Source organism: Corapipo altera, unplaced genomic scaffold (genome assembly GCF_003945725.1).
Source record: "Corapipo altera isolate COAL_440 unplaced genomic scaffold, ASM394572v1 51, whole genome shotgun sequence".
Classification (NCBI taxonomy): domain Eukaryota; kingdom Metazoa; phylum Chordata; class Aves; order Passeriformes; family Pipridae; genus Corapipo; species Corapipo altera.
The window spans coordinates 494,730-511,249 of NW_020884892.1; the positions used below are offsets into that span (position 1 = coordinate 494,730).

The 16,520-nt window shown below is 39.2% G+C and overlaps 1 protein-coding gene across 19 annotated transcripts in view; it reads left to right on the forward strand.

The window, feature by feature from the left end:
• PTK2 (protein tyrosine kinase 2) overlaps nucleotides 1–16,520 on the forward strand; it is a 190,444-nt gene that overhangs the window by 129,140 nt on the left and 44,784 nt on the right. For 9 of the 19 annotated variants that reach the window (XM_027645649.1, XM_027645631.1, XM_027645633.1 and 6 more), the window contains 4 exons: nucleotides 4,633–4,663; nucleotides 6,823–6,875; nucleotides 14,898–14,981; nucleotides 16,142–16,159. In XM_027645649.1, coding sequence (XP_027501450.1) covers nucleotides 4,633–4,663; nucleotides 6,823–6,875; nucleotides 14,898–14,981; nucleotides 16,142–16,159 — 186 coding nt within the window. The remainder of the gene's footprint in view (nucleotides 1–4,632; nucleotides 4,664–6,822; nucleotides 6,876–14,897; nucleotides 14,982–16,141; nucleotides 16,160–16,520) is intronic. The other 10 variants (XM_027645638.1, XM_027645639.1, XM_027645642.1 and 7 more) reach the window with 2 other exon arrangements.

The window sequence follows — 16,520 nt, forward strand, 5'->3', positions numbered from 1 at the left end:
AACATCATGGAGCACTTTGGGAACAGTCCTTTTTATGCATCCATGAAGAGAACCTCTCTGGTTAAAATAAATTGTGAGTTTCTTTTGTCTGAGGTTTCTCTTTTTGATGTTCTTAGCAATACTCAATATATTAATTAAACATTTTGTAGGAGAGTTGTCCCCACCCTGATCTGCGTTCCCAGATCCCTCCCACAGTGAGCTTTGTATAAGACACATCAGAAGCAAACCATGTAGCAACTCTGGATCCAACAGATGTGTTTTATCCCCTCTTTGAGCTTTCCTGGCCCCTCTTTGTTGTAAATTTGCATGTTTATTGCAAGTCTCCTCATAAATTGTCCTTCTTGATTACTGATATCTGTCTTGCTCTCCATTAATGATCCAGTTGCTCTTAATTTGGTGAGAGCATGGAGATGTTTAAGACCTGGACAGTGTTTGGCATTTTTCCACTCAGCTTGTTTTATTTTTCATAAATATTTTAATATACAGATCCCTTTAGACCAATGTGGAAACTTTACATTTAATACTTGTTTTTCCATTGTCACACTTAACACTTACAGGCAAAGAGCACAAATGAAAAAAATCATAAAAAGTGGAACTGATAAAAACTTTAGGTTAGGAGGTGTTTAACCATGAGCATCATTTTCATTTTAATGGAATGGCAACATTTATTCACATTCTGAGGATGCTGTTACCTCTTGGGCTAGTTTGACCCCTCGCTGATTTTACTTTCACAATCATTTCAGTCAGGTGAGGACAGTTTACACTGTGGTAAATCAAAATACCTGAGGGTTCTTTTCACATCTCCTGGAGCCTGGGGTTACAGGAGTGCTGGAAGGTGTTGGGTGGGTGCTGCCAAGGTTTTGGTAGCCACGAGGTTGCTGGGGTGGCTGCTCTGGGAACAGACCAGAGCCTGTCCTGTGCTAGCTTCCTCCACACCATTCCCCCATTGCCTCTGTGACACTCAGACTTGATAATTATTGTTAAAATACACATTCATCACACATTCTTTACGACTTTCACTTCATTGGCAAAAATTCCCAACATAGAATGTGGGGGGGCTGCTGGAGCCATCTGGGACCAGCTGTGTCTGCTGTGGGACAGCCCTGGATTCTCCTCACAGTGAAACACCTGGATGTGGACACTCCAATACAATCACACATATCCCTTTTTTTTTTAACAGAATATAGAACTGGGCAAAATGTTGTGGGTTTCAATTTGTGAAAAACAACATATGCTTTTACTGGGATGCTGTTAGTCAGGAATTCTGACTTCAGACCCACAAGGGTACTAATGAATATTGGGGATAAAAGCTGTTAAAAAGGATGAGCACCAACGTGGGAACCAGTGCGTGAAGTGAGCAGTTTGTATCCAGAGAGCACGTAGGCGTCTGCAAATCAGTAGTTCATGTGGATTTTTTAATTTTCTCCAATGAAAGAGGAGGCACAGAATCATAGAAAGAATCATACTGTAGTTAGGGTTTGCTGATACCTTTAAAAATCTCCTTCCAATCCCCCTGCCATGGGCAGGAACAGCTTCCACTATCCCAGGTTGCTCTAAGCCCCACCCAGCCTGCCCTTGGACACTTGCAGGGATGGGTCAGCCACAGCTTCTCTGGGCAACCTCTAGTACTACGACCTCTGGACATCTCTGATTCTACTTAATAGTACGGTGTTTGGGGTTTTTTATGTCTTCTTTTTCTAGCATCTGCTTGCTTTTCCTGTTTCCCCTGTCCATTTATGACCCTGCCCTTGACACACATCTCGGGCAGCCAAATGGGGGATGTCCTGTAGCCAGTCAGTGCAGGCATCAGACTGTGTCTTAGAGTGATGCCGGGTGATCCTTCTTTCTTCCTGTGGCTGAGCCTGTGTTATCCATATCTCCCAGCCCCCTCAACCCAGAGGACAGGGGTCCAGATCTGTTGCTCTGATGCTAATGAGCACAAAACCAGGCATACCCCATGGATTTTGGCAAGGAACAGTGAAAAAGAACATGGTGAGATGGAACAGACCCATACATGCTGCTGCCTGGTTTTCCAGCCAACCTGGAACCAAACATTCATTTAACTTAGGTTAGAGTCTCTACTTTTCTCTGTCCATCCTCATCTTTTCCTCACAGTTTTCCGGACAGCTTCAGTTCCTTTCACCTTTCCTTCAATTCCTTTTACCTTTCCCTCAATTTCTTTCATCATTCACAAACTCCACTCATTTAACTGGGTCATACTGCTACTCAGCTAACTGCATAAGACCACTTGTATTCATACACTCCTTATCCCACAGAACATGTAGAAAGGATTTGCAGTTACAATGGAATCAAAGTTTTGTTTTGTTATGGTATATTATCGTTTATTATGATCTTTGCTTTGCATTTTGCACTGATAGGAGGCTGTTCAGTCAGTTGAATGGAGGCTTGCAGGAATGGAATGAGATTCCCTTCGTTAAGGAAATGTAATACCACACTTGAAAGTTAGATTGTCTCTTTATCTCCCTTAGATCCTTTTTGATAGATAGTATTTGACTTTAGCACACACTGGCATTTGCCACCTGCGATATTTCTCCCTTTCTTGAGAGGTTGGAGGAGGGAGAAACAATGAGATCTGATCTGAGGGCAGTACCTTGAACATGTGAAGCATTGTGGTCCTGCAAAGTATTACGAAACCATTCCTAGCAAGTGTAATGAAATCATTCACTGATCTTTCTGAAGTCCCCAAATATGATACTCCACACACACACAAAAAAGCCCTAGAGGAAATTAAAATTCCATCTTTAGAATACACTGTGAATAGTGTGCAGTTACTATGCAATGGAGGTACATATTAAAGAGCAAGGAAAATCAGTCTGAATAGCTGCTTATTAATTATGCATATTATCTTGATTTAAAAATATGGAAAGATAAAGTTAACTGTGCAGTTTAATAAAGCTCTTTTATCACAGAGGTTTGTATCTTTCTAAACCTTTAGAAACAATAGACTGCAAATATGTTCCACCAGTAACACGTGTAATTAATCAGCACCCTCTAAACCCTTAAATCCATTGCCAAATGTAGGGATAGCATTGGAATGACCAGTAGTAGCAGCATATATGGGTGTGAACCAGAACACATTGTGCTTTCACAACTAATTACTGACAGGTAATGTAGGTGTCAGGTAGAATTTAAGGTTCTTTTGAGTGATCTTCACAGCCCTGGGGAGGCCTGCAGAGAAGTAGGCAGGGCTCCTGTGCCTATTTCTCCAAGCTTGATGTCTGTTGGCCAGTTTTATCCGGGTTGAATCCTGTGCCTGTTACAGTCTCTCTTTTGAGGTACCTACCCCCCAGTCTTTTATTGCCAGGCTACACCTTCGTGCCATTGACCTCATACTCATCACTCCATGCTCCCTCTAAGGATCTTTGCCTTTGTTTCCTTCCCCAAAAGGTATCACTTACCTTAACAAAGGTATCACAATACCTTTATCTCCCACCTCATGGTGCTTGTATAATCTTACTGTCCTTCCTCTGCCCTCCAGTTTCAGGTGCTTGCTCTTGTCACTTTGCTGAGCTGCTCCAGGTCTTCCAAATGGCAACTCCTGGTTTCCCTTCTTTCCTGCATCTTCCTTCTCAACAGCCCCCATCAGACAGATCAAAACAGACCTACACTGCTGAGTCAAATGATGTTGTTCTACTTGCAGACAGCAGAAAAATTGTACCAAAATACTGTATTTGAACATGGCTTCAGGGTATCAGGCGTTTGTGTGCTCAGTTCTGTGATACACAGAGGTGAAACTGCAGTTCTTTAATGTCTGGAAATTTCAGAAATTTTAACATAGGAAAGAAACAAATGACAGTGATTTTGTGTAAACAGTGTATGTCAATATTTTCTGTAAATGTGGCTATTCCATTTTATATTACTTTATCAGAGCTACAGTGATTTAGAGAGTGAAAGCTCATTTTAATTGCCCACCTTCTCTCCTTCCCTGCACACTCCAATCTACTGTAAAGGTTCTATACAAAAGAGTTAGTAACTTCCCCATCATCTTTCCCCACATAAATACCAAGTGTCTCATCAAATCCAGTAGGAAAAAGAAAAAAACCCTTGGGTATGTACATCCAAGCTTTTATACACAATTATCATTATCAAAGAAAGACTGGCAAGGATTTGAAAATACTTTTAAAAAAGCTGACTTATTCTCTGGCACTAAATATTACTGTTGTATATTCTCAACCCAATGTGAAATCAATATGATAAGTTACGTGCTTTAATGATTTATTTCAGTTGTCTTACTTGGAAATCCAAGTTGGCTTGGATTGTTTTATTTATATGTTAGCACTTAGGACATCTTGAAGATAAAAGAAAAGCATTTTCTTACTAGAGAGATGAGATAGTGTCACACCTTCTGCAAGTGATTTATTGGAGTTATTTGTTAAGAATATAAAAGAGCTTTTGTGTTCTGTATATGTTGTTTCCTCCAATAAGAGTTTGCCAAAAGGTATCACTGGTTAGGAGGAGTTGTGTTGATACACTGCTCTTTAGATATGAATAGAACATTGTTTTGAATAAGTTTCCTGAGAGATTGTGATGATTGTTGTTTCATTGCACCTTGAGAGAGGTTGTTTGAAAACTTGTAAAAGCTTTAATCCTGTTTTCTTCTTGTTTACACAGAAGGTGAAAGAGCTTTACCATCAATACCAAAGTAAGTTTTGTGCTTTCCTGTCTTACATATTAATAAAAAAGTTTTGAAAAATAGTTTTGCTTAAGGATGCCTTAGGAGTTTTTACATGGGCCTAATTTTTATTGTTTGTTTTGGATTCTAGAACAAGTAGCAGGTGGTGCACAAAAGCCTCACAGCAATATTAAACTGTAAAGGTTCAGAAAGAAAATCTGAGGGGAAAAGTGCATAATACATCGATTTGATGGTAACAGAAGCAGGATGTACTGGAAAATACTTGAGTGGGATTCAGACTATTTCTTTTGAGTCCCTGAGTAAATTTGATTGTAGGAGTGAGGCTAAACAGTTTTTGAATTGTGCTTTCAATTTGTGAGTCGATCTGTGCTTGTTTTTCCTATTTGTCCCCTTTTCTGCTTATGTGAAATACTGAAAATACTTTTTTTACCCTTATCATAAATCTGTCCTGTCACCTTTTCTTAATAAAATTTCCATAATGGGACCAGTCTAAGTTGGGATCTGGTTTCGGTGTAATAAAGAATACCAACTACATAGTAAAAACATCTTTATTTTTTTAAATATAGTAAAATAGAAAAGCTCTCCTCTGATAATAATTGTGGATGTGTAGAAAATGCTAATCTATGTCAGGCAAATAGAGATGCATTTTTTTCTGTGGTTGGTTTTATGGTGATACCATATCCCAAGGTGTGCTGAGGCATGTTATCTGCATCTAATGATTCTTATAAAGGGTGCTAAGATACTTCTGCATTTTTCTTCCTTCCAGACTTTAAGGTAAATAAGAACAAATTTCTAATTTATTATTAATATATTATTTTGTACCCTCCTGGTGCCAGTGGCTGGGTCAGGCAGAATCACCTGTATCCAGTAGCACATGACAACTGTTGGAAGATCAAATGACATTTAGTGCTTTATAGTGTCTTAACCTCTCCGTTTTTCTTAAATTATTATTATTACTTTCTTAACTAGTGGATGGAGTGTGGAACACAGGTTGTTCCTGAATTAGTGGTTACTCTTCCTACACAGGTCCTGCTACAGTCCTCACTAGCCAGGCAGCTTTCTCGTGGTATAGAAAGAGAGAGGTTAAAATTGGGGGAAGAAAAGGAAATGAAAGTTGAGGCTGAAAACAGTAAAACTGGTAAACTTAGTCTACACTGATGGAACAGGAAAATTTCTTTTTACTTAAATAGACACAACTTAGAAACACAGAATAACATTCTAATTACATAAAGGTACCTTTTTTTATTTGGTAGGGATTTCTGGGGTAAAATAAGTTTTGAAGGAAAAGGTTCTTCCCATTTTTGGGATAGTTTACCAAAAGTAAATTGGTACTCTTGAGCCTGTTTAACAAGAGCAGCACATATGCTCTGAGTCTGGCAGCAGAGCAGTGGGCTTTTATCAGATACATAAAACTACCAGCCAACAGCATCTTGCATCTGGGGAGATCTGCCTGTGCCAGATGAAATTCCTGATTTCTGAAAGCATGAAGTGCAGTGTGCTCTGACCATTAATATTGTGGATATATGTGTAAGTGAAAAAAAAGTGGAGAATTTGTTAGAATTTCTGATAATAATGAACATTTATACGTGGCGTAACAGACACATAACATATACATAATGTAATGAACATTTCTACATAAGGAACAGAATAGAATATATACATAATATAGTGAACATTTATATATAAAATGAGCAATACATTTATACATAGTGAACAATATATAATATATAAATAACATAATGAACATTTATTCATAAGTATATTTAAATGTGATTGGTTTTCTTCCTTTACTTTATATGTAAATTAATTCAAAATTGTACGGGATAAGTCATCTTACAGACAAACCCTTGGTTTATACTGTTTCCAGTAGATCATACAGAAAGTAGAAGCACAGATTACACAGATCTTAAAACTGTGTACAACTTAGGTTTTGTGTTTTCCTTTGAATTTCCTCCGTCTCTGTGACTCCACATGCTCATTTAATTTAAATCCACTCTCACTCCCCCAGAGGGGTTGAAATGGTAGGTTCCTTTCTGACTTCTCCCCCCCTTACTGCGGGAGGTGGACCAGCCCTGCTAATTACAGTAGGTACCTGTTGGGATGAATTCCCAGTGCGTGTGCCCGTGAAGGATGTACAGCATTCAGCGATTCCAACCTCTGTTTTACAGGCTGGCCAACAATGAGAAGCAAGGAGTGAGGTCACACACGGTCTCTGTGTCAGGTAAGGCTCATAAAAACCCGAGACACGGGTTCATTTCTGGAGCTGGCAGAGGTGTAGGCAGGTTTTTCACTCACACTTAGTTCACTGCTGCTCCGTGGCTGCTGACTTTCCAGATCCAAAGCTGTGCTGCCTTTGCAGAGCGGTTCCTAAAGAGAAACTTTGGTGCAACAGCCACATCCATGGAGATACTTCAAAGCCAGGCCGCTTGTCAGTATTTCCACTTTACTTTGTGGTGAAGCAGAATGTCGTCAGCTAAACTCAAATTTACCTGAGTGTGTGCTAATTGTGGAGGAGCAGCTTTGAAAAGGGAAAATAGGCAATTAAATATTAATTGTTGCTTTTCGGAAGGAAGGAACTTAATAGCTGTTTTTCTGTAGCTGCTGTTTAGATCAAAGCATTTAATTTTTGCTGTTGAAAAATGACAAGTTAATTGAAGGATGAGAATGTGAGGTAATACATGTTGTTTCTGTACCTTATAGGCTTCTAAGATTTCTGTTAGTTACTGTGGTTTTTTAAAGTTTTTATGATTGAGAGAGAACATTTTTCTGTTACAAAATCTTAAGTAATTTTGAAGGATTGATTGATCTTAGTAGAAAATGCATTTCTAAATCCATACATATAATATTTATTAAGGAGATTTTAATGCAAAGGTGTATTTATATTATATGTTTCTATAGGTTTACAGTGTTTGGCAACAAACTTGAGGAACCAACACTGTGACTCAGTGGCTTTCCCACCCATGACTTCAGCCCTACTTTAACATTTATATTAACGCTTAGTGGCCATATTCAAAAACCCAACATATTTCATACAAAAAGGAGGAAAGATATGCAGACATTTGATTAATTTCCTACTTTTCAGATTCCTTTCTCCACCCTTAACCGTTTTTTACAGATGTCTGAGATTCACCCCTTGACATAGGAAGCCCAAGTAAATAGAAGTTGTGGAAGAAAATGGGTGAGAGGATCTGGAGTTAAAATGTGTCTCAAGGTGCAGTGGTGCACAAACACTTCTCTTTTAAAGTAGCATTTTGATATTACTGTAGGGAGATTAGCTGTAGTACCCCCATCTCTTGCATTCAGAACATCCCAAAAAGGTGGATGATGGGGAAATGAGAGCTTTATGTAGCCCCGCAGAAGAAACAGAAGTAGCAGCGCTGGAAGTGAGCTGGTTGTTCAGGTGAATGTCAGGGACACTGTAAGGTGCAAAGCTGGCTCCAGTAAGCAAAACGGTACAGTTAAACCAGAAAATATCATTCTCATTCTTTCCAGTGCCAAAATGAAAACTGATCAGGTATTATTCTTGTATTGTAGTACCATTTTATATCTTTCCAGAATCATTGTGTTGATGCACTGGAAACACTGACATAATACTGGAAAATTATTCAAGCCAATGCATTTATTATTCGCTCTCAAGGGTTTGTTCTTCTAATACAATGGCAAAAAATATATACATACTTTTTTTGTTGCTGAGGGTTTTTTGTCCCCAAATTATTTGAAATGCATTGAGGGTGTCATGGATGTCTGTAATAAATTTGAACCACAGGCAGATTGCTGAGATGAAGTTAACATGATACAGGCTTTTCCTCAGGAGATGCTTTCTGTGAGAATCTATGAGTCCCCAAAGGAATCAGTTTGTTACAAATGAGGTAATACTTGATGTAGATGTGAAGAGGTGTCACTCCTGTTGTCACATGCAGCTCATCCATCAGTGTGGAACAAGGGAGGCAACATCTGTACATAATGCTCAGTTAACCCAGAGTCACAGGTCAGCAGAGCCTGACAGCTGACAGTGCAGAGCCAGCTGTGGGGGATCTTGGTGTGCAGAGTAAGAGCTTTTCTCTGGTGACATTTCAATGACTTAGAACCAAGAACCACAGGCTTCAGATAAGACGAGCTTTTACAACTCACTGTCAGCTGTGCCTGTCATGCCTTTGATAGTTTAAATCATAAATTAATGCTGCTGCTTGCTTTCAGTGAGATTGCTCCCCTTTGTTTAGACCTCTCTGATGTTAAAGCTAAATAGCAAAAATCTGAGACAGATTCAACAGGAAAATTAAGCAGTCAGGCATATTTGTAGTATTAACATTCTTAGTTCAAAATGAAAGTTTCACAGTGATTCCCCACCACAATTTAGGGGATCCAGCAATATCCAAACCCAGTGTGAAACATGATTTAGTGGTCTAAAAGTTTGGGTATTTATCTGAAGTTTTCTAGGTTTAAAAAGGAACCTGTTAATGAAAGACACCTTGTCTTTTTGTGAAATATTTATTAACATACCTTGGAGTATTTCTGGTCTAGTGAAATGAAAACTAGGTCTTTCCAAGTGCTTCAATATTCCAAAGCATTCAAAGATAGAGAGGTTTTTAATCCTTTTTTTTTTCTCTCTAAATAAAGGCCTTTTCAAACTACTGAAGGGTGAAGTTGGTTTCAGGAATCCAAAGCAGCAGATTGCTGGACTTGGGAGTCTTGTGTCTCGCTGGACCAGATTTCACCACACACCTCTTACTGCTGCGTGCTTCTGTTTCTTCTGGTGTTATTTGTTAACCTTACTTATTAAATTCCATGTTCCTTGCAGTGGGCACTGCATTTCACTGTGTGCAAGTAAGAGGCCTGCAACATTTCCCCTTTTCTTAAAGCACAGTAATAATTTTATCCCTCAGCGCATTTGTGTGTCTGTAAGATTATAAATAACTACAAATAAGCCAAATTAAATGAGTTGGATTTTAGATTTCTTTGGTAGTCATCTCATGCTTTGTCTGAATTTGCTGTGATTCACCAGAAGCAATGACCTATTAGATGGGTAATTGCAGCTTTTGCCTCCTTCTCACTTTACATCTGTCTTTACGTTAAAAAAGAGGTTTTTGTACGTAGCCAAGAGTGTGCGCTCAGGAAATGGTAAAGCTAAACTATTTGCTCTGTGCAAACAGAGTATCAAATGTGCCAGAAGCAGCACACTAGTTAACTATAATTTTATTGACTGTATTTCCACTGTTTTGCTTCGAGACACCTTATTAAAACACTCTACCCTGGGCTAAAGGAACTTACTTTGGCCAGCAGTTTGTTTTGAAGTAGAAAACATTAGCATTAGTAAGGTGATGCTTGTATTTCCTGATACACTTATTTCCAAAAATAATAATTTACCTGGTCAGTTATATATTCTAAAAGGTTCTTCATAAAATGAAATCAGTAAAGCAGTAGTTGCTGGCTCCCTTTTTATGTAAATTCTTTCTGACACAGGGTTCTTTGGTTTCTTCTGCCCCTTCCTTGCTAATGTAAATATGACTAGGACGAACAAATATGCCTTTGCTTCCCGTGGCTAATCGCTGGGCCTGCTTTGCTCTAGAGAATTCCTGAGGTTTTTTTAATCATGGCTCTAACGCTACTTTACATGCGGTGCCACAGAATATGACATTTCAGGCCCACTTGTCTCAGTGAGTATTGAACAAGCAGAGCATTGAACAAGGCTTGGCAGGTTCTTGGCAGTGCTGGGTTTACAGTTGGATCTTAAGGGTCTTTTCCAACTTAAAGGATCCTGTGATTCTGAGCAGTCACTCATGGCATTTGAATGTTACATACTGCTGGGTCAAATAATGTGTTTGTAGGGATGGAGCTGTAGCTGGGAAGGTGACAGTGAGGGGAGAAGATAAGCTGTCCTGCAGCAGACAACACAAGAGATGTGTCTAAAGGGAGCTTTAGGATGTCCCACAGGGTTGGTGTTGGTTCAAAGCAGGTGCTAGTTTTGCAGCTTTAGTATCTGCTTATTTTGTGAAGGAAATTCAAAGGTCTTTGAAAATACAGTCCCTGTTTCAGAGGTTAAAACAAACTGTTTGAGTCATCTGAGAAACAAACCCCAGGACAGAAGTCCTTAAGGGGGAAATAGGTGTCTTAAAGAGAAATTGGTTTGTCATCTTGTTCCCCAGCTCATGCAGCTGCTGTCACTGGCACAGGCAGCATTTTGAAGTCAAAGGGGGGTAGCTCTGAGTGCATGGTGATGTGATGGCAGAAGTTTCTAATTATGCTGGTGTGCCTTTGCCTCTCTGCCCCATCGTTTAGACACACCCAGTACATACCCTGTGAAGGAGAAACTGGATCTCCTTGGAGCAAGCTTCTGTATAGGAGCTGAAGGATTTTAGTATCCTGGAAGAGGGACTTCTCAGCAAGTTGTCAGGTTCTGCCTTAGAATTGCATTTACAATATTGTTACACCTAAATCACACTGTGGTTTACTTCTGATCATGGCAGTGAAGTGACATGAGAGTTCTGTGAGGTGCTACTCACGAGCAGATCGTTTTTGAAGTAGTTGTAAATTTAGTCATGCAATTTAGCTGAAATTTTGATTTGAGTGAAAAAAAATCTGTTTTGAAGGAGATAAGCCTGATTTAAGGGAGGTTTTAGCATGCAGGAAAAAACAATTATATGCTGTAGTTTGTGAGAGAGACTTCCAGGAGATTGCCTAGAACAAACTGAAATAGAGCAGGAGCCAATTGTCAAAACACAACAAACAGGAGAGGAAAAAGATGAATATATTCACCTGATGCCAGTGTTACAACACTTTAAAGTGCTCTGAATGAAGGAGATCTTGGGTATGAAGGGACCTGTCTGTAGAGGTGAGTGGTGCAGGGTAATCCCCAGCAAAGCCTTGAGCAGGATGGAAAGACAAATAGAATTTTATTGAATCATTCTACTTGCAGAGCACAGTGCAGTCTCTGTGTCGTGATTCCTGTGCTCCAAATGAAGGTCTGCTCTGTGCTCAGTTCTGAAAGAGTTTCTTATGTAGGACTTTTATTTTGCACTTCCATTTGAATTAGTTGGTAGGGAGAAAAAGGTGTCCTTTGCTCAAGGTTCTTTTATAATGTCCATTTTATCAAGTCACTCCAGAAAGACAAAGCTGATAAGTGTAAGTAAAGTTTTAAATGAAAAATTGTATCTTGAGCACTCTTGGTTGTGTCTGCCAGCTCAGCTGTGTTGTACTCTGTAGCTCACTTCTGAAAAGAAGGACTAACAGTCTTGGCAGAAATTACATAGTTATAAATTCAAATTATTAAGTAATTTGAGGAATATAAAGACCTTGTTACAGCTGTAGCTTTGCCATATGGTCACAGCACTGGGAGACGTTCAAGCTTAAGGTTTACTGCAAATTAATTTTACAAACCTTGAGCAAGTTATTAGTCTCCATGTTCATGGAGGGAACTCATCCAGCTATTCTGCTGATTAATAAGATTATATAGTTAAAAATACCCTTAATGCTAATAAATTACAGTGTTTCAAATTCCCATCACAGTTGAATAGCCTGGTGCTGTTATCTTTTTCTATTTCAGCCTGGCTGACTAAAAGACTTCTTTTCATGCATAAAAAGACAAGAATGAATTGTGGTGACAATCTGAAGAAATTTCCTCTATATCAGTGTCCAGGAAGTTCCTGCATTGATTCCATCAGTCTGTGGTGTTGGTTAAGGAATTCTCACTCTCCTGTGCTTCTCCTTTGTGTTCCATTCATTTGATTTGAGCAGACACTTCTGCATTGCTGTAGTAACACTGTAAGACTAAAGACATGTTCCATGCAGGGTCAGGTTTGGGGGTTTTTTGTTTGTGTAGAAGCACATTTGATGTGATAACCCCATAGTGCTCATTTTAGTTCAAAAGCTTGAAAACCAGTAGATTTTATTCTTCCTATAGATTTGGGTGGGTTTTCTTTAGGGTTTATTTCCTGAAACTAATTCAGGAATATACAAGTAAAATAGAATGGATATTATAAATTTCAGCCTTTCAGGATTGGTTGTCTCATACAATACTAATGAGAAGCTCTAGTAGTAACTGCCCTTTAGCCTGACTTTTTTCTTTCTTTTTTTCTTTTTTTTCTTTTTTTTTCTTTGATACACAATAATTTTACTAAGTGCTTAGTACTGAGAAGAGGAACTAAATAAAAACAGAAGTCCCAGTCTGCAGTGTCCAACAGCATTTCTGAGATTTAGAGCCATTCAGTTAGACACCAGTGATATCCTGGCTGGAGGCCAGTGTGTAATGGTGGAAATCCTTTTAATCAGTATTCATTTCAAGCAAGTATTTGCTAAGCTTTTGGAAAAGTGTTGGAACATTTTTTTTATTCTCAGAATCAACTTGTTGCCTAAATAATCTTACTTTAGTAGCTAGACTTGCAGATGTGGTAAGTTTAAGGCAAAGTGTCTTCCATTTAGTCTGACAGAGGAGTTGAACAAACTTTAGACAGTAAATCATAAAGGCAGAGTTTGAAATGCAGGGGAAGAGCTGGACTGTCACATCCCAGGGCATCAGTGTGTGTACATGATGAATTAAAACCACTCTTGCCTTTTCAGTGTGCCCTTCATTTGAAATGGGTTAGTCAGGTTTCAGCCCCCCACGTGTCAGTGTGAGGGTGAGCAGCATTTCAGCCGTTCAGGCTTAAATTAGCTTTGTAGCCTGAGCAGGCAGGTCAGGAGTTGAAGCATCTCTTCCCTTTTAGATCACTTGAGTTGCTTCCAGCGACTCTATACCTGTTCTTCTGTGTCAGTACAGAGTATTGGGTTCCTTCATTTTCATGTCAACACCTTTTCAGTAGTCACTTAAAACAGCTGCAGTATTTTTTTTCTTTTCTTCTATAGTACCTCTGAAGTTTTTTATGAATGTTACCTGAGGTTTGTGTTAGAATGACAGCGCTGAAAATTGTGTCAAGTGATGTTAGGGAGAGAAGTCACTTTGGATTGCAGTAGTGTGGGATACATGGAAATACTGATACACTTAGTCAAGAATTTTGCCCTCTTTTAGTTTTTAGCATTCAGTCTGATTAGTGTTCCGTGATTTTCAGTGAAGTACATTTTCACAGTTGATGATTTCTGTTTGTTCAGTCACCCAGCAGTTTTTAAGATGGTAGTTTTTGTTGTTTGTTGAAGTTACTTTTATTAGTGTGTAATTCTCCTTTCCCACACTTTCTCCACTCCTCCCACCACTGACCGGGTGCTGTCCCAGCACGGTGCTGCTGTGGGACTCAGCTTCTCTTTTAACACCTGGACCCCCAACCTGTAGAACTCGAGGTGGCTGGACCTCACTCTTGAGGTTTGGCTGTGAAGAGCTACCAGCAACAAGATGCTGGGTTTTTTTGTTTGATCGGCTTTTTAAACGACCTCTCACATTTCTGAGATAGAGGAGAAAGGGAAAAAAGGAAAGCAGAGAGGAGCAAACAGGTAACAAGAGAAATAAAAGGAGCAGGTATCTGCAGGTGCTGAGTGTCATCTTGTGTCCTTCTTTCTCACCTTCTGAAATCAGTCGTGGCTTCTTTGTATTTTCTTCTACTCCAGAATCTCTCTCCTCCTGAGAAGTACTTTGCTATAATTAAATGCAGTGGGGTGACTGGGAAGGGGGACATTGAGGACAGTGTCATGGGGTGTTCACCCAGAGATCCTTGGAGAGCTGGAATATCAATTGGTAAGACAGGTCTGCACTAGGGATAAGACTCCAGTGGCAGATTTCAGATCATACAATATATCAATGCTCTATTTTTGGAGATAGAGAAACTGTGTTCTTCCTTTCTTATGTAACCCTGCTCTGTGAAATATTTGTGTTGTTTCAAGGGTTCAGACAGTCAATACATACATGTTTAAGTCTGGTGACTGCCCTTGAATTGGAATCTAGCTGTAGCACAGTCTGGTAGAACTTAGGTGAGGAACTTGGAAAAGTGGGTTGGACTTCTGGGATAGACAATGTTCTTTGTGTTTTTAATGAATGGTGTATATGGTTGGCAAAAGCTGGCTTTATATTAATAGATTCTAGTCTCATTTTTAAAAACTGAAATAGGAATTACTGTAGAAAGGAATTTGAAGAAAAGTATCAAATATTCTTCAGAGTTTCAACAACATTCTATATCCGTTTTTGTATAGAGAATTGTAATGTAAACCTTTACTTTTATGTTCGTTCATTGTAGATGTTCTCTTCAGTCTCTTTTCTTTTATTTCCAAATAATTTGTTTCTGTTTCTTTTTTTTCTCTTTCCTTTTCTTGCCTCTTTGTAAAGGAGTCAATCACTGTCAGCATAAAGTAAAGAAAGCTAGACGCTTTCTGCCTTTCGTCTTCTGTGCCCATGAGTCGCCGCCCAAGGGTACTGCTCTGCTCTTTGTTTAGGCTGCCTTATTAACCCAAAAGCTGAATATACTAACTCAGTTACTGTTTGTAAACTACTTTAGCCTCAGGTAAACAGAGTTCCAAGAATAACTTCATTTGGTTTTCCTCCTGTTGAATTGGATTTTCATGCAACGTCACCAGCTTGCTGGCCCCCGTTTTTATGGGGGGCTTGTTTTCAAACACCATACGCTACAATGACAAACATATTAATGATTTTATTTGTGTAGTTATGCAGCCCCTGTCTGCCATGGGTTTTTTGTTACTATATTTTGACTTCATTCTTGGACCCCTGATGCAGCATGCGTATGAATGAAATAGAACAGCAACAATAAGCATCGGCTGAGATCACTTTGAATTAAACACTGAAAACAGCGATGCTTTTGGCTGCGTGCTGGTTCAGCACTTGGACTGGACCGGTTTGGCTTTGTTAGGGGTAAGAAGAATTACCTTTTATTTATAAATAGTGTGTAAAGTGCCTTAGCTTGTGCTGTGGGTGTTGGTGTGCAGTAGGGTTGCTGCAGTACACGTGGAATCCAGTGCTCCTTTGAGCCTCTTCCCTGTAGAGTCGCTCCCTTTGCCACTCATTTAAATTCCAGCTTTGTACGACTGCAATTGTAATACTGCTGTGTGTGATTGATACTTAGATGGTTCCATTTCTTAGTCATGTCTTGGTGATAGCACGGGAGCGACAGGAGTGCACTTGCTCTGAAAGGGTCAACATCAACTCTGCTTATCCAAAGTCCTCAGTGCAGAGTCAAGTTGAACCAACTCCTCTGGCTGTAGATCTGTTTGGAAGAACTGAATAAAACCAGAAACTGACTTTTCTTAGTAGTGCATTAAAATAACTAGTTCCACTCCCAAATTTAATTCCTGTGTACGTTTGTGTTTGAAAGTCATTAACTCTGTTTCATCATACAAGCTTCTTAGAGCATATCTTTGTCCCTTGGGTTTTAGGTGAGAAGTCTTAAATTCTGCTACTTTTCTGGTTTCTCTTGAGTCAGGTATATAAGATAACTACAGTCTGAATACTTTTGGATTACTCATGAATTTAATAGTATATTTTCCCCTCCCCCTTCTCTGTCCCCTCTCTCTCCCCCTCTGTTTTTCTCTCTCCTTGCATGCCACCTGGATCTGCAGATGAAATTAGTGGGGACGGTAATACGTTTTCTAGTCTGTGTGTTACTAACGTGCAATATGCAACTCTTATATCCATATACACTTAATGCACATTTCAGTAATACATTTTATGCAGTTTTTTAGTGTTAAAAAGCAGTCTGCTTTGGATATTGGCTAATATATATTGTACTTTACAGGCTGTGCCAACTAATGCTTTCTGCTAAACTGGAGTTGAAAAAGGACAAATTATTTCAAACACATGGGGATGTGGGACTGCATGTGTTTGCAATCAGACTCGTGGCATGATGCAAAGAAGGTTTAGAAGTTTGCAAGAGTGTCCAGTTTGATTGAAATGGTTATATCACAATCAGTTTGGTCAGTGAGTGAGATCAACACCTGA